The 18,419-nt window shown below is 43.2% G+C and overlaps 1 protein-coding gene across 2 annotated transcripts; it reads right to left on the bottom strand.

The window, feature by feature from the left end:
• Positions 1 to 189: 189 nt before the first annotated feature.
• c20h18orf21 (chromosome 20 C18orf21 homolog) lies at positions 190 to 18,143 on the bottom strand. 2 transcript variants are annotated; one of them, XM_054764508.1, is made up of 5 exons: positions 17,868 to 18,143; positions 10,654 to 10,676; positions 10,066 to 10,286; positions 1,317 to 1,513; positions 190 to 1,245 (listed from the first exon to the last, which is right to left on the bottom strand). In XM_054764508.1, the coding sequence occupies exons 1-5, from the start codon at positions 17,960 to 17,962 to the stop codon at positions 1,083 to 1,085; spliced, it is 699 nt and encodes a 232-aa protein (XP_054620483.1). In that variant the 5' UTR covers positions 17,963 to 18,143; the 3' UTR covers positions 190 to 1,082. The 2 variants fall into 2 exon arrangements, with proteins under 2 accessions (XP_054620483.1, XP_054620484.1); XM_054764509.1 differs by lacking the exon at positions 17,868 to 18,143 and adding an exon at positions 10,778 to 10,947.
• Between the last annotated feature and the right edge of the window lie 276 nt (positions 18,144 to 18,419).

Genomic DNA, 18,419 nt, shown 5'->3' on the forward strand with positions numbered 1-18,419 from the left:
AACGAAACAACGGTCGCCAGAGTTGTGTTTTTGTCAATTAAAAAGAAAGTATTGTCATAAACATAAAGGTAAAAAAATTAAACACTTTCCTAATATAAATTACAGCTTTAATGCCTGGATTGTATATTAATGCATTCATTTTAAGGCAACAAAGAGTGACAATAACCAACACAGTTTTACTATCTAAAGAGGTTTTATTTCACATAAAGTAGAAATCTGAGGTATTTAAGCATGATACATCACTGTGCGATCAAGGAGGAAAAGACCGTAGAAAAAGCAGCACATATATTTGGATTGTCATATATTTATTACAAAAAATACGTTGTCCAAAGACAGGTAGACAAATGACAAACATCTCCATTGGACATCATTCACATGTTCATGCAATGATACTGGCAAAACCAACAAAAAGGGAGCTAACTTTGAGAAAGAAAAATCCTGCAGCATTGTGTGCTTGTTATAACAAAAAAAGCGCTTCGCATTCAACTACCTTAAATACTGTATATACTAAAAAGGTAATTTTGGAAATCTGTGTCATTTACAATGAAAATACAAATAAAAAAAAATAAACATTAAAGTGTTGGCAGTGACCCTTATTTCCACATTTTATGTCAAATAAAACAAAAAACAAATGAAAATATACACAACACAAGTTATTTCTTCACAAACATAAGTAGACAGTACCTCCTTGATGAAACAACAATATCAAGCAATGCGAATTTGCTAACTTTACAAATTCTGCCAAAAAGTCAAGAAAGAAAGAAACAGAAATGTTCTATTTACATATTAGCATGTTGAGCCGCTCCCACGTAACACCATACAGCGGTAGAGATGAATACTCAACAATTCCTCCAACAATCCACATGCACATCCCCTTTAAGGGCGCACAAGATGCAACAATGGCGTTTGCTCTGTGGAGGATGCAGTCTGAAGACAAACCTGAGGTTGCTGCGTTGAGGCTTACTGTACAGCCGAGCTGGTGGGCACAATGAAGCCTCTCCCACGCTGCCTCCAGAACCCAAAAGTAGGTTCCTGTATGTAAACTCTTATTAGCAAGAGAAGACGTATGCAAAAGATGCGACTCAAAGTGAGGAGAGGAAATCCTTCAAGCTCCCCTTCTTGTTGCTGGGCTTGTCCTCCCGCACGAGGATCTTGCTGAGACGCTGCACCACCCAGTTTTTGGCTTTGGAGGGGGTCTTGGAGGAGGAGGAGGCTGATCCAGGCGTGCTGGAAGAAGTGGACGACCTAGCCAAAAGAGAGAAGAGCTCAGATGCTGCGACCGCGCCTGCTTGGGTGAAAGATAGAACTTAGCTGACCTGGGAGTGCGGCTGGGGGTCTTGTCTTTGCCGGGGCTCTTGGCCATGGTGGCGGCAGCTCTGTTGGCCGACTGCGGGGTCTTGTTGTGCTTGCCGCCGCTCCCCGGAGTGCTGCGGGTCTTTGCCAAAGTGGACAAGAACTCTCGGTTCATGCCTCTGTGCCTGGACGTCTTATTGCAAGTGTGGCAGGTGGCCATCTAAATAGAAGTGGACCACAAAGAACACACTTTAAAATCAAGCTTTCGATGCATTTTGTATGAAGTTCTAAACATTTGTTTCGCTTTCCTTGTATTTTTACTCACTTTTTGCAAATAAGTCGTGACCATGGTCCAATGTTTGGAGACACTTTCTCATGTTATTGTATGACAAAGTGTCTCCAGACCGTTGACCGGTAATGTATGTAGTTCTACACATTTGCTTTTCTTTTCTTGTATTTTTGTGTGTTTTTTTTTTTGTTTCAGCACAACAGACGCAAAAAGGGGTCTTCTAATGAGGCTCCTGGGCTCCTGTGATGCAGGACCACAAATATCTGAAACATCTGAGCTGCCATGTTGTAGTTTGGCACCTGAGGAATGCTCCACAAAGTCATTCATTGAACAGCTGAGCACCTTTCTTCAAAAATTCGCCCCCCCTCTGTCTCTCATGGCTTGTTTGAGTTGATAGTTTGCACAGACAACAAGGTAGCTGGACGAGAATGCATTTAAATTCAGCCTATGAGAGGAAGAGCAGGGGCTGTTGCTGTGCAGTGACACCTATTCAGGGCATGGATGCTATAATGTAAGGGAGCAGAGGGGTGGTGGATGTCTGCCAACTTTTCCGGGTGAACGCTATTGCATAAAAGTGATGAGAATTCAACTCTACAAGTTAAAAGTGTCCCGCTATAACATCACCACTACTTTTTAATGACTCACCAGCAAATAAAAGCTTTGCTGAACTAAAAATCTACACAAGTAGAAAGTAAAGCTGCTGCATGCAGAAAAAAGTTCATTTGCAGCATTTGGCAAATGCTCCTATTTAATTGCCGCCGGAATTAACTCCCACCGGCAGATAAAGCTGAGATCATTTGGAGACAATCGCATATAATCTCAGTAATGAGCTGACCCCCGGGAGCAGGATAAGCTGCAGGGACGACTTTCTGTCTGCTTGCTCAGCTAACAAGTCGGCCTTTATTCTTGGAAAGCACAGAAACAGACACAAAACGTCTCCTCCGCTCTCTTTGCAAACTTTAAATCCACACAACTGCCTTCCACAGTTGCACAAGAGCCAACGGGGTCAGAGCGGACCACCCAGGCGGAGGTCAGCAAACACGACAGTCCAGAGAGCTGACGAGGCGGGGGGGGGGGGGGGGGGGCAAAAAACGAAAAAACTCACCGACACGAAAGTAGCCATTTCAAGGTTGTGACAGTTGTGTCTCTGCGGCGTTGGGTTGCTCCTACGTGGCCAGTGTTTACTACGCCACACAGCGCGGCCCGCTTTATAGCGACCCAGCCGCCGGCCCACCCTTCTGCACGGGAGGGGGTGTGGCCTGCAGGATGACTGACCAGGGCGCTGTCACAGGGGTCGATTTATTGGTGACATTCCCGGCACTGAGGGGGAAAGGCTGCGACAGTGTGGAGCTGTCAGCCCAAACCGGAATCCTCTTAGAAGCCACTTCTGAGCTACAAACATCTTTTAATGTTGATGCTTTTGAAGTTACCAGAAAAAAATAAACAATAAATATCCTCATGACCGGACGACCACACGGATCAATAAAAAACATCAGCTTGCACTTGTTGGTGAGCAGAATGTGGTGAGCAAAAACTGATGTCTGCAACGTGAATTTTCATGTCAAGCCACGTATCCACAACATCTAAAACCATGCCAAATGACATTAAAAGTCTCCTGTGATGCCAAAGTGACTTTTTAATGATGTCGTAACAGTAATACGCGTTTATGAGTACCCAACATGATAAAAATCTATAATCACCCTCACATGTCGGCTCCACTTTAGAGAAGAGGCTCTCAAAAGCTCGTTTTTCAAGTTTTTTTTATGACGTCATGAAGAAAAACCTCCTTCCTCAAAGCTTGGGCAAAGCCTGAAGCTCTGCCAACTAGTGATAGGAAAGTCCATTCCCTTTACTGACTCCAGTTCTTACCAGTCACTCAGTGAAGCTAGAGTCTTTGTCAACCCGTGAGTCATAGTCGAGCACCTGTGAGCGAGTGAAACTCAAATCTTCATCAACAAACCATAAGTCAGTGAAACTCAAGTCTTCCTCAACCCCTGAGTCAGTGAAACTCCAGTTTTGTCAACCCATGAATCAGTGATACCCAAATCTTGGTTGAGTACATGTGAGTCAGTCAAGCACCTATGAGTGAGTGAAATTCGTGTCTTCAGTATGCACTGGGTGAGTCAGTGAAACTCATCTGTTCATCAAGCACCAGTGAGTCAGTGATACCCGAATCTTGGTTGCATACTTGTGCGTCAGTGAATCTTGAAACGTTGTCAACCTGTGAGTCAGTGAACCTTGACTCTTGCATATTTCTTGTGCCAAGTATCATTTTTGTTTTTGTTGAAGGGGCACATACTGTATTACGGTAGAGCAGCATTTAAAAGTCACCATTGAAAGGTTTTCTCAGGGTCCGGTGAAAACAGGAAGTACCACCATGTTTATTCCTGCCACCTTGTCACATGCATGCCTCTAGCTCACACATGTACCAACGCTGGTTCCGAGGATTGTCAAGAATCTGTCAAGGGCCAAATGACACACATGCACAAACATGCATTAATTCTTCGGCTTTCACCTATTTATAGCGTCCCCTCCCTTCCTGTCTTTCACCCTGTGCAGCGGGTCAGTGGGCGGGCTGGTTCGTCGACCTTGGCAGCACGATACCACCCAAGAGGGGACGGTGGTGGCGGTGGTGGTTGGGGGCAACACGAGTAGCGTGAGTAATAGAATTAGGTCCTTTCAAAGTGTCACGGGAGTTATCCGAGAACCACCTTTAGTTGTATTATCACATATTTTATAATACTTTATAATACGGTACTCTATATTACCAACTTAGGGTGAATGCAGAAAAAAACGTCCTACTTTCCTACAAAGAAGAAATTATTTGATGAAAAATCAGCAAATTTGCGGGACCGTGAGGGCTGAAGCGTAAATATGCAGCCCCAGGGTGTCTAAAGTGCACCCCGTGGCTTCTTTTTTTTTTTTTTTTTGTCCGCGGAACATTGTTGAAATAAAATTAAATCAAGAAACACAGCAACAATTGAAAAAATAGAGCAAAAGGGTCAAATGTAAAGAGAAGATTACATTTTGATACTGTTCAGACCGGCTCTTTCACGGGGAGAAAGTCTTCCCAGATTCTTTTATTGTAAAAGCTGTGAAATAAGTCTAGAAGTCTCAAGGACAGTTTACACTTGAATTCAACAGGAGCAGATGCAAGCAACTGTAACGCCAGTGCTGGAGAGAGCGATTAGCTGCCAACAAAGGTTTAGCAAAGTCCAATCAATCTCCAAAGATATCCAGAGGTGTTTTTTCTACCAACGACATGCTCATTCAACATTCGGAGATAATCATCACCGTTGATGCTGTTGCGGATAAAGTACGGTCCGACAATGAAACCATTTCCGACAATAATCTGGGTATCGCAGCGTAGAAGAACAAAAATTCTCATTTTGCATCACAGTTTGAGTTTTCCTTATATTTTAACCCTTTCATTTTTTGGAGGAATTTGGCCTTGTGTTCAGTCATGCATGCAATTATGCAATAAGTTTTGGTATGGAGTGAAGGATGATGTCCATACCAACATATGCAAATAAAGAAACTTTGTGAAAATATTAAATTGTAACTTTAGTGGCTACTTTTTGGCGTCTACTTTTTATACACCCTGTATATGTGTATAATATATATATATATATATATATATATATATATATATATATATATATATATATATATATATATATATATATATATATATATATATATATACGTATATATGTATGTATTATTACACACACACACACACAGTATATATATCTACACACATATGTAGTATATATACATGGTCTAGGCTAATTTGCGATTCATGATGAAGGACAGTTCTTGCATGGAGCATTTCCATTCTTGTCGGTATGCTTACCTTGGGCATAAATATCCCGGTTTGACAGTATTATAATTACAGCTTTAAAATCTGTTGTTTTGTGTTATTTTAAAATATCTACAGTATTTAAATGACAAAAAAATGTAAGTCATTTTTAAACCATGTAATTTGACAGTATGAAGGTGGAACATACATCAAATAAATAAAAGTAACTGACATCTTTCTAAATAAAACCTAAATAAATAAAATGCTGTTCTCAGTGCAGTCTACTGTGGCTAATGCTGCAACTCAAGTCACAACATAATAGATATTTCCTGGGTAAAAAAAACAAATGCAATTAAAGTGGCAAAAAGAAGGTCACAGCATAAATGTTTTTTTAACTTGTAATGTTAAATTATGTTTCAGGTGTATGTGCAGGTGGCACCTTTCCACAAACTTCTGTTTCCGAGTCATGTGATTGTTGTTAGCGACTAAGAAGTTAAGTGGTTGTTGTTTGTTGTTCAGCGAAGAATAAACGCTTTATACTGCTTAACCTCCACTCCTGTCACTCACTTCTCAATCGCATTTCCACATTTGGTGACCCTCAACGTGAGTAAAATGTCCACCAAGAACGGTGGGCGACAACAGTGCTGCCGTACCGACGCCGCTCACTATGCCCAACGTACGGCAACAAGCGTCAGCCTGCTCGCTAACAAACAAACAAACTGCTGAGGTCCTGTTAAAGGAGGGAACTTTGAAATCGCTGACAACCGGACGCAATTAAGATCCGGATGGGCACTCCCGTGTGGTCGTGCTGACACATGCCGCGGGGATAATTCCATGAATGAGGCTCGTGTTGACAGGATCAGTTACAGCGCGGGGACGTGCCGTAAATCGCTCGCCCACCCGTCCCCAGCGCGGTGCCAGCGGTTAATCTTCGGCCAAGCACCGTGGGGCCCACTGACTTTTATTAGCGGAGAAGCGCTGCCGAGGCGTAGCGGCACGTTCTCCGGCTTTAACTGTGCCCGCTTTGCTTATGCTGACGGATTCAAAGATTCCCTGAGGGGAATCTGTGACCGACCCAGCTGGCACCAACCTGTGGCCATGATAACATGCTGGGAATAGCTAGCACGTGAGTGTTGGCACTTCCAGTTGAAGCTCTTCTGCATCCTATCTAAAAACACACACGCAGGAGGCCACCATTGCTGTTGTTGCGCCTCCACACTCCCCAACTCATCTTCCTGTCGCCACCGCCAAGGTGCTGCAAGCCGCATTGCTGAGATCAAGCATCAATTGTTGACATCCCCCGGTGCTCTCCCACAGACGAATAAAACGGTGAGATGCTGGCAGGATGAGAGCAGTGCTGTTACGGAATGAAGGGGGTGGTTGGAAAATGACTAAATGGCTGGCGGTGGTGAGTGAGGTCAAGAAGAAGCGGTGGCATAAATTGCAAAGAGAGGTTGACCTCACGCCGCTTAAAGGAAAGAAATGGCTCTTCCAGGAAAACGATTGTTTGGGTTTTGCAGCGGTTGGCTGAGCCTGTGTGGCGTGCGACATCATACGCCACCTTCGGTAAACATCCATTTGCATGAACGCACACAAGAGTAGTCTCTCCTGTGACAAACAACTCTGCTGGGAAGAATAAATCCTGCGCTCAAGGACGGCGGCAAGGAGGAGGATGCTTCCATTTATGGTCTTAGCCTCTGTCTCCGACCCAACTAATGAGCACAGCTATTACAAGATAATCTCACCCGCAACCCTTCAGAGAAAAGATAAATGACATCACACGCCGCACAAAGCACCCAGGGGAGGGACATATATACCGCAGAGCCTAAACACACTCACAGCATGCATGGTTCTGAACTGCACGTTCTGAACTCCTATTTCGATGCAAGCGTTGTACTGAACTTGGAGGAGTTGTGCTATAGTGTGAATCCGGCTTCTTTCAACAGCACACTCATTACAAGGGACTCAACAGCGCCTCTGCTGGCCAAGTAGTGCACTACACTCAAACGAGAGAAGCTAGCCCTTGTTTTAGTACACAATAGGGATGCTCCAATCAGGGTTTCATGCTGCCATTTCTGATATCAGTCATCCATGAGTGAGATCGGCTGATACCAACACCAATCACATGGATTCACTGATCAGGAGTGTATTGTGTGTGTATATATATGGGACAAAAACAAGCTCCAAACTAACTGCATTGCTTGTTTGTTTTAAAAACAAAATGTCACTGTGGTTAAAAAAAAAATCACATTTGGAATCCGAAGACAAGAACCTAGGATGATAACTTTAGCTAGCTAGCTGCTGCCGGTGACAGCGAGGCAAAGCATGTCAACAAAGATGCAAGAAAAGTGGAACAGCAACAGGTTTGATAAGGGAGTGATCAAGCACGCTGGCATGGATTGGCGTAGTCTGTGTCAAGCTGTCAAACTGAAGCCAGAAGACAGGCTGATTCTCGTGGCAAGACGGGACAAAGTGTGTCCATTGTGTCAATATGGGCGTTGGCAACCCTACGTGATACAGCACGCATCTAGGGTTTGCCGCCACACGCCAATTGGTTTTTGTGATTGTCTTTAAAAAGGCATTTCTTGGCATATGCCAATCACGTGTTTTTTATGGAAATCGGCCGATACTAATCGATCGGAGCATCGCTCGTAAACAACCTTGCATAATGAATGCAATGCTTCAAACCAGGGGTGTCCAGCCTTTTTTTTGCAGTGGGGGTGCCACTATCATATACTTTGCACACTCTCCAGGATTTAGTGCCAATTCAACCAATTCCCACAAATTATGCGCGGCTTCTGTACTTTGTCCAATCCCTGCAATTTCCCCACACGTTTTGACCAATCGTCGTCAGTTTTGCTCATCAAATTTGGCCTCAAAACGCGCATGTCAACTGGCTAACCCAGGGTGTGTCCAAAGTGCGGCCCGAGGGCCATTTGCAGCTCGTGACTGTTTTTTCATTATTTCGCGGCACATTCAGAAAATATAACTTCACAAGAAAACTGAAAAAAAAAACCTGCAAAAATGAAATATCAGCAATAATTTTACAGAAATAAAGTAATAATATTAAGAGAAAAAAAGTGTATTCCGAGAAAAAGTCAGAATTTTGTGTGGAAAAAAAGATGTTATTATTTAAGCCATAATTACAAGAAAAAAACTGAATTTGTAATATTTGAAAAATGTTTAATAACAGCAGCAGAAATTGAAAAAAATAGGAGAATAAGGTCAAAATATTAACAGAAAAAAGTCATAAACTAAAGAGATAAAATTGGCAATTTTATGAGCATAAAATGTTAATATTATGGGGAAAAAAAATCTCATTTTCTAGCATAGAGTTGAATATTAAAAAAAGACGTAATAATTTATTTAAGTCAAAATATGAGAAACAAACAACAAAACAAAAGTTGTAAATTTTGTAGTATTAGGGTGGGGAGAAAGCCATTATGGGAATAAAGTCAAAATATTATGGGAATAATGTCATAATATTATGAAGAGAAAATGTACAAAAAAATTTTAAGCAAAAAGTTGAAATACTTGGAAAAAACAGACAAAATTGGGAAAAACAGCAATGATTGAAGTTGATATTTAATCACCTACTGTATATGACAAAGCGGAGATGTAGTTTTTCTTGTGGAAAATTAAAAATGTCCCTGCATGGCCCACCCACATCCTCACTTTACACTGACAGAGGGTTGTTGATGTGGAATTTAGTGGGTACTTTTTAGTACGAAGAAGAACACGGAGTCGGACGAGATGAGCTGGTTAATATCGACGGGTTGTCAGCATAAGCGTGTTCGACTAATTAAATATACTTAACACACGGATGACTGTATAAAAAAATAAATTAATTCTTGATGCAAAATCTATCTGCTAACTATTGTTTGCGTTGCGTTTTTACATGATGTGTAGCACATTTCATCACCATTTCTTGAAAATATTACAAGGACATTTTTCATTCTGTATGAAATGTACTTTTTTCAACTCTAAACTCAAAATAAAATAAATACTAAAATAAAAACGAGTCCTGAAAGTCCTCCGATAGATTGCTCGTCTACATCCCGTGAGTGACAGTTAGCGAGCAGGACGGCGTGTATGACGCAACTGTTGCTGAGGCAGTTTGCAAGTTGTAAAGTGCTACCAGTGTACCGCAGTAGATTCCGCCGCTAAGCCGTTTAAGAGCCCACGCCTCTCGTCGTTTAAGAGGAGACGAGGGGACGTTAAGCACGGCTGTTGGGCTTGGGGGGGCATCACTGACAGCCTTGTCGCGTTAACGTAGTCTTCGGCGTGGAGCCAACTAGCCAAAGGAAGTCCAGCATAGGTGGACGGGGTGTCGCATGCCTGTGCCTTGGCTTGTTGGCCCCTAAACATGCGCTGTGGCAGGCGGCTGGTCTGCCAAGGAGTCTAAAAATACTTGGTGAGGAGGCGATTGGGTGGGTATCGGTTTACAAGGAAGTCAAGTGAGGAAAACGTTCGCGCACAGCTATGTTGACAAACGAGCAAGGGGAGAGATCACGGCTTTAAGACAGCTCTGCGCAGCTTTGCCACATGTTGGACGACTGTCAAGAGTGTGGAAGAGACACCAGGAGACAGGCCAGTACACCCGGAGAGGCTGAGTCTGGCTGTCGCCAAAAATGCTCGTATTCCATTAGAAACAGTGGAATGACTTCTTTGTGCAACTTACCAGGACTGAGGTTGACTTCTGGAAGCGGTTCAGCAGACGTCTCTGCACCAGGCTCAGCGTTTTCCCCCTGGCTCTCCTGCGTAGGACCCTCTGCACCCTCAAAGATGGCCGCCTCTTGGGCCGCAGCCTCACGCGGTGGTTGTCGGGCCGCAGCCACTGGTAGCAGTGCTCACACGCGGCGGTTTTGTCCAACGCAGGGAATGAGTTGTCCTTTTGTGTCGCTGGGGAGATAGAAAACGTGTAGCAAACGTGTAGCCTTTCCAATTGGCAGCATTCAAAGATGTTAGACATCTCCAAGGGGAAAAAAACAGTGACAGCATGCCACTATTTCAGGCAACACTCATATCAGTTGATATCGCAGCACATCACTGGCTACTCGCGTGGATTTATGGCGCCAAGACAGCTGCTGGACTGTGTGTGCGTGTGTGTGTGTGTGTGTGTGTGTGTGTGTGTGTGTGTGTGTGTGTGGGTGTGTGGGTGTGTGCTTACTGGGGTGTATCAACACTGACCAGCTGCTGGCCGTGTCCTATTTACTACTGCTTTCTCTTCTACGACGACTCAAACACACAAAAACCATCTCTGACTTACCCATGCATGTGAGATGCTGCTTGCTGGGGGAGAGAAGGACAAGAAAGAAAAAAATTTGTCACAATAATTGAACATTTTATGCAAGTTTGCAGAGAAGAGGAATAATGAATAATATTACACCCACAAGTCCAGTTCTAAACCACAAAGCACGTTTTTGCAGAGATCTTTGCAAGGATCTTTGACTAGTATTTTTGCAGTAGGTCCTTAAAATCAGCACAGCATTCCTCTCATTTATAGGATGTTTGACGTGCAGTAGATCATCAAAAACAGCAGAGCACTCCTGTCATTTAGAGGATCTTTGACTAGCAGCATATCCTGAAAAACAGCAAAACGCTCCTGTCACATTAAACACACCAAAACGCTCTTGTCAGATAGAAGATCTTTGACTAGCAATTGATCCCTAAGAACAGCAGAGCGCTCCTGTCATAAACTCCTGATCAAAATCTTAAAACCAGTTGAAAAATTGCTAGAATTTGCATTTTGCACATTTGGATCTTAATGAGTTTTTAAAGTAGAGCTACAATGTGCAAAAAAAGGAGGGTGAGGGAGACAAAAAACATTTGGACATTGTAATTTAAACAAAAAAAAAAGTTTAAGACCATCGCTCAAAAAATAGCAAAAAACTCTCCAAACCAGAACAAAAAATGTTCTTAGTAGGACTCAGTAATGAGGAGCTCCACCGTTCTTGTTCATCACTTCAAAAAGGGCTTTGGGCATGCTTGATGCGAGTGTTTCCAGGAGGCTCGTGGGAACATTGCTCCAAGTGGTGAAGATGGCTTCACCAAGGGCATCAACTGTCTGGAACTTCCCTTGCCATCCATCCCCAAATGTTCTCTATGGGATTTAAATGAGGGGAACATGCAGGATGGTCCAAGAGTGATGTTATTCTCCCTGAAGAAGTCCTTGGTCAAGCGAGCGTTGTGAACTGCAGCGTTGTCCTGTTGAAGAACCCAGCTGTTACCACACAGACGAGGGCCCTCAGTCATGAGGGATGCCCGCTGCAACATCTGCATCCGTTTGACGACCCTGCACCACCTGAAGCTCCGGTGTTCCACTGACTGAAAAAGCACCCCACACCATGATGGACCCCCCTCCACTGTGCCGGGTAGAAAACATCTCAGGTGGGATCTCCTTGTCATGCCAGTAACGTTGGAAGCCATCTGGACCGTCAAGGTTACATTTTTTCTCATCAGAGAATAAAACTTTTGTCCACCTTTCAATGTCCCATGTTTGATGCTGCCTGGCAAAGTCTAAACGGGCACTTTTGTGGCGTTGAAGGAGACGAGGTCTTTGAATTCCTTTTTTCGTTTTTTTAACCCTTTTCCCTCAGATGCCGTCTGATGGTTATTGTGCTGCAGTCGGCACCAGTAAGGACCTTAAAGTGGGTGGAAGACCGCCCTGTGTCTTGATGGACAGCCAATCGGATCCCACGGCTCAGTGCAGGTGTGATTTTTTTGGGTCTACCACTTGACTTTTTTGTTCCATAATGCTCAGGATCTTTCTAAAAATGTAGAATGACTGATTTCCTGCACCCAACCTCAGCAGCCATGGCACGCTGCGAGAGGCCTTGCTTATGCAGCTCCACAATCCCACCACGTTCAAGAAGAGAAAGCTTCTTAGCTTTACCATAAGGAGGGCATGACAGTGTGAATGCCTGACCGAAAATGAACATTTTGAGCAGATTTTGGCTTTTAAAGCCTGTGGTCTTAAACTTTTGATCAGCTGATAAACAGCCTATTTCAGTTTAATTGTTGTTTTCAATAAAATAACTTTTTCAAAATGCTTTTTGTCTCACTCCCCCTTCTTGTTTTTGCATATTGTAGATCTACATAAAACCTCATTAAGATCCAAATGTGCAAAATGCTAATTCTAGCAATTTTTCAGCTGGTCTTAAGATTTTGATCAGGAGTGTGTGAAGGATTTTTGACTAGCGGCAGCTTCTTAAAAACAGCAGAGCACTCCTCTCACTGAGAGGATCTCTGACAAGCAGCAGATGCTCAAAAGCACAAGAGCCCTATTGTCATATAGAGCATCTTTGGCTAGCGTTTTTGCAGTAGATCCTTAAAAACAGCAAAACGCTCCTGTCACTTTAAAAACACCAAAATGCTCTTATAGAGAAGATCTTTGACCAGTAGTAGCTCCTTAGGAAGAACAGTAGGCCCTTCAAAACGGCAAAGTGCTCGTGTCAGATAACTTTAAAAACAGCAAAATGTTTGACTAGCAACAGCAGAGCTCTCCCGTCAGGATCTTTGACTAACAGTAGTTTCTTAAAAATAGCAGAGCAATCTTGCCATATAGATGATCTTTGACTAGCATTTTTGCAGTAGGTCCCTTAAAACAGCTGAGCGCTCCTGTCATATAGAGGATCTCTAACATGCGTTTTTGCAATAGCTACTTAAAAACAGCAGCGTGCTCCTGTCATATAGATGTTCTTTGATTTGAGTTTTTCTCGGTAGGCTCTTAAAAAGAGTGAATGGTTTGGTGGAAGTACAGTCCCAGCCATGTTTTTAATAAGAAGAACAAAGCCGACGGTGGTAGAAGCCAGACTAGAAATCAAAGCCGTGTGTCCAAGGATGACGAAGATCCTGGATACAAACGCCTTTCATAAAAAAAAAGCGTGAGCCAAATGGGTCTCTGCCAAACAATACATGGCAACTCCCCAAAAATATCTCAGCTGTCTTTGGGACAGCAAGAGTGCCTCCTGCTTACGGAGCGCCAGCAATGACATACTGTGCTCTCATTGATCTAAGCCACCACTAAGTCCCACTAAAAGTAGCTGCGGCCTTGAATCAATGAAGAGCTTTTTCTTTTCTTTTTTTTTTACGGCACGTGCAGTCAGACCTGGATGTTGTTTGGAGGTCAGAGTTAATCTGGAGTTGACCCGCTGGCGGCTGGCTGCTGCCAGCGAGCTTTTTGTTGATGCTCTGCAGCCACGAAGGTGAGAAGGTACACAGACGCCACTCAATCAGGATAGAGGAAGATTTGTGACAAATTTTCCATGAATCGGACCCACTCGCGCTTTGATCCCTGCCAATTTAATCATCTGTGGCAGCATTAAACGGGTTTTATTAAGATGTCACGGCAGCTTGACCGGAAAAACACATTTATAGATGCGGCCCTGTGGGAAACACTGACACTGTATGTGTATAACCTTAAATAAAATACTAAAATATGCCGGCAGATCTTGGCACAAAAGTGGGGAAAAAACATTCTTGAATCTGTAATCCTGCTCGCAAACAAACAGATCACATACGGTCACGTCCTTGGCTGAGGTAACTAGACACCTATGAAATGAACTGAGGCCAGAATCTCCGGGAATTTTCTTTTCCTCACAATCCAATTTTCCCCCCAAGCGACCCCCGGGTGAGTGAGCGAGTCAGCCCACATCCACTGCTTATTAACATACTTGTCATGCATGTCCTTTTAAGTGCACGTTTAGCAGCCAGCGATGTGCACAGACGATACGCATGCGGGCCGAGGGCGGGTGATGCTATCAGCACAGTCCTGGAAGACGACGCCGTCATGTGCTGGGCTTATCTGTCCTGTCTAATTACTTTGTAAGTGTGCAGCACCGTCAACATTCTGCTGCTATTATGAATGCACTGCAAAGTCAACAAGCATGGTTTACTACATGAAAACACTGGCATTAGTGATGTCCCGTTTTTTTTTTTTTTTAAGTCTTGCCAATCCATTCATTCATTCCTTCATTTTCTGTACCGCTTCTCCTCATTATGGTCGCGGGGGCATGCTGGAGCCCATCCCAGCAGACTTCGGGCGACAGGCAGGGTACACCCTGAACTGGTCGCCAGCCAATCGCAGGGCACATATAGACAAACAACCATTCACACTCACATTCATACCTATGGACCAGGGGTCACCAACGTGGTGCCCGCGGGCACCAGGTAGCCCCCCACGACCACATGAGGTGCCCGCAAGCCTGCTTTTCATTCAGGTTTTCAGTTCATAATGAAAGAACAGTAGAAAGAAATGCATTCTGAAATACAAAATGTGAGTTGTGGACACCAGCATTTTGTTCATGTTCTGGTAAAACAAGCATATTTGCTTTGTTTGGGTTTAAAATAAGCTCTGAAAATAAATGTTACAAAAATGAGTAGCTCTTGGCCATTTTCATTTAGTAAAAGTAGCTCTCACAAGGAAAAACGTTGGTGACCCCTGCTATGGACAATTTAGAATCACCAATTAACCTAACATGAATGTTTTTGGAATGTGGGAGGAACCTGGAGAAAACCCACGCACGCACGGGGAGAACATGCAAACTCCACACAGAAATGACCAAGGGGAGAATCGAACCCAGATCTTCCCGATCTCCAGACTGTGACTGTGTGGCCAACATGCTAACCACTAGACCACCGTGCGATCCAATACCTTTTTTTTTTATAATAACAACCTTCTATTAGAAACATATGTGGAATTGAATATGGTAATGAAAATAGCTCTTCAAAGCATTACAAATAATGCAACCAAAGTATTGCTTGACCAACAATATTGTTTGGCTTTTGTAACCAACCGATGTGAGTCAGGTCCCTAATCCAACAAAAGATCCAATAAAAGTCCATTCAATAAAAGATACAATTGGAAAACACGGGCGTGCAAAATACTTTTAGGGTAGGACTAATCATTTGACATGGTTATATATCAATTTGTGGTGTGATTTAGAATATGACATTTTTTTAACAAACTCTCTTAGGGCCCTATGAAATCAGTTTTATTTTTTTTACCAAATTCCGTTTAAATTTTTTAGCATTCAGTTTTTTACCTTTTCCACGTATTTGGGTTAGTGAATAAAATGCAAAAATCCTTCCATTTATTGATGCAATAGATCATTGGCCCATTTCATCCAGTCATTGAGAAATGGATGTATTGTAGCTTAGCTAACTTTTCTAATGGGATGTCAGCCTCAGCACATATTGCTACAACATCTTCAGCAAACTGTAATGCCCATGCTTGTGGTCGAGGAAGACGTAGTCGCCGATGTAATTCCAATCGCGTTATTAATGCAACATATTTTAATGACACAATTGACACAATTACACAAATGTGACAAAGAGCGCTCTTATTCGTTCCGCTCTCCGCAATGTGTTGTGTGTGTTGAGAATGGCGGCTGGCGGTTGAAATGCGCTGGGTGCAAGAATAAACGTGCCACTCGTCTTTTTTCACTCAGAACCTGCACGTCGTCAGTGCGCATTGTAAAATGGTTCTTACATTAAAGCAGTAAAACACAACACGGTGAAAATATCCTCATCTAGTCTGAGTCGTGCGTGCGCACACACACACACACACACACACACACACACACACACACGCACACGGGGGCACTAGCTAAACTACGCAAGTGAAACCCGCTGTCTTCCATTCACGCTCCGTAACAGAGAGGTTTCCAAGGATTTTCGCTGCCGTTTCGACATGTTGGTGATGGTGCAGTCCCAATTATAAGCGGCAGAGTGGCATTTCCCGTGCAACCACGTTTTCTTCTTCTAGTGGGTGGCGCGAGTCGAGTGGCAACCAGTTTTGAGGCACGTTACTGCACCTACCATGTGGGAGTGTGGCTCAGAGTTACGAACGTGATACGTCAACCGGATCGGCCCGATCTCGTGGCGGAGGCCGATATTATCCGATCTTCACAAATACAGCGGATCGGCAGCCGATCCCAATCCTGAACATCCGCCACGAGATCGGGCTGATCTGGTCGCTGTATCACATTCGTAGCATTGGGCCACACTCCGACATGGTAGGTGCGGTAATAACGCACCTCAAAGCCGGTTGCCACTCGACTCCCGCCAACCACAAGAACAAGAAATCACAACACCACCATGCAGACATGTCCGCGGTGTACCGTGCTGAAGGTGGTTTCACGTTGGATATTCGGCTCCGTAGCTACAGCGGTACTTCCTCCTCACGGTGCCCGGACTGCTGTGTCATTGTGCGGGGAGCTCGCGCGCAGTGGCGGAGCTACGTGATGGCTGTGGCCACCCTTGGTCACTCTCCGGCCACCCCACTGGCCATCTAGACATTTGAGGTACTGTATCAACTTATTGTCACCCCATGTGAGTAATGCTCTCACCTTGGCCACCCAAATGAAAAATGTCTGGCTCTGCCACTGCTCGCACAGGAAGTGCTGCTCTAACTACTGGTTGTTTATACTAGGGACCATCAATACATTAATTACGCCGAAGACAGTTTGTTATAAAAAAAAAAATCATAAATCACACCACAAATTGATCTAACCATGTCAAATGCTTAGTCCTGCCCTAAAAGTATTTTAGTATTTTTAAATATGACATGCAGTATTTTAAATAACCTATTTCGTTTTTTTTTGTTTTGTTTAAATTACTAATTCCAAATGTTTTTTGTCTCACTCCCCCTTCTTGTTTTTGCATATTATAGCTCTACTTAAAACATCATTAAGATCCAAATGTGCAAAATGCAAATTCTAGCAATTTTTCAACTGGTCTTGAGATTTTGACCAGGAGTGTTGTGACTGCACTGGAGATCGTAAGGAGGAGGAAGCCGTTCACAGATGGAGAATAAACAAAAGAATCAATAAAAATATCTAGTCTCCAAATTATAAAACAGCATCAAGTTATTAATTGTTCAGAAAATGAAAGAAATGTTCCTCTCTGCAAAGACACTGAGGAAGAGGACCAATAGAATGGCAGCAAACTTTACCAGTGGCCAAATTGATGACATTCAATCTGTGCAAGCTTGCTTATGATGATTCAAGTGATGTAAATGATCTACAGCGGACAATGATATGCAGCTATTCAAACTCTGATGGGCTTGTTTATGTTAAAGTCGGCTACGTTTTCTTTTAATTTTATACAAACACTGGAGCAACTCAAACCAGCCTATTTGGTTCAGTGTTGCAATGATTACAAAGTAGGCCTACAAATATACTCTGCATTTCTGTTAGTTGAATTCTGCTGTTGTAACAAACAGGTAAAATTTTAAGATAAAAAGTTTAAGATGTTTAATGGCTCTTTTAACACTAAAGGTTGCCGACCCCCTGATGTCCGGCAACACGACTAAGGCTACAATACAAGAAACGGACACCCGGGAGCGCCAAAAACAAGCGTAGTTGACACTTGACGCCTTTATACGTAATAGTAAAAAACAATTTGTTGCTACACACAATGCTAATCTGCAAGGGTGAAATCTGATGATGCACATAGTAAGAGTAAGTAAGAGTTTCTTACAGGAAAAATCGCGACGCCTCTGGGCAGCTTTCTTTAAACATCAGTGACGCGTTGAGCCGAAACATGTCCGACAGTTCTTTGTCGGGTAAGGTCATTTTCCCTCTCCACGCAGACCACTCGGCAGAAAAGCGTTTCCGTGTTGTCTTCTTTGTAAGTAAGTGCTAATAAGCCAAACAAACGGGATATGCGACGTACTGATCCCAACACAGGAATTTAGGCGATAGAGACGCTTGTAAATAGCGAAACAAGCTCAACCTAGACATGCACACGCTGGGTCGCGAGGTAATGACGACACGAGGGTGCAGTGCTTTGTGGGAAACGGAGTCCGGAGCATAAAGTTAATTGGAGAAAAACGGAGTCCGGAGCACTTTGAAGCGTTTGAGTCCACAATACACGGTCAGAGTGTTTTTTTCTTACTTTTAATTATGAAAATATACAACGTTGCACTAACTCAATCACATAGAAATCCGTGTTGTTTATACAAGTAATATGGATTTTTTTTAATTAATAAATTTAATTGACCACTTTTCAAGTCTAAAAAGAAAAATTTAG

The sequence above is a fragment of the Dunckerocampus dactyliophorus genome, chromosome 20 (assembly GCF_027744805.1).
Source record: "Dunckerocampus dactyliophorus isolate RoL2022-P2 chromosome 20, RoL_Ddac_1.1, whole genome shotgun sequence".
Taxonomy (NCBI): Eukaryota; Metazoa; Chordata; class Actinopteri; order Syngnathiformes; family Syngnathidae; genus Dunckerocampus; species Dunckerocampus dactyliophorus.

Excerpts from the sequence above, each read along its gene's own strand:
- c20h18orf21 (XM_054764508.1), bottom strand. The coding sequence starts at position 17,962 with ATGACCTTACCCGACAAAGAACTGTCGGACATGTTTCGGCTCAACGCG. Across the intron at positions 10,677-17,867 it reads GAGGCGTCGCGATTTTTCCT|CAAGCAGCATCTCACATGCA; the intron begins GTAAGAAACTCT and ends TCTCTCCCCCAG. Across the intron at positions 1,514-10,065 it reads AGAAGTCAACCTCAGTCCTG|ATGGCCACCTGCCACACTTG; the intron begins GTAAGTTGCACA and ends ACTTCTATTTAG.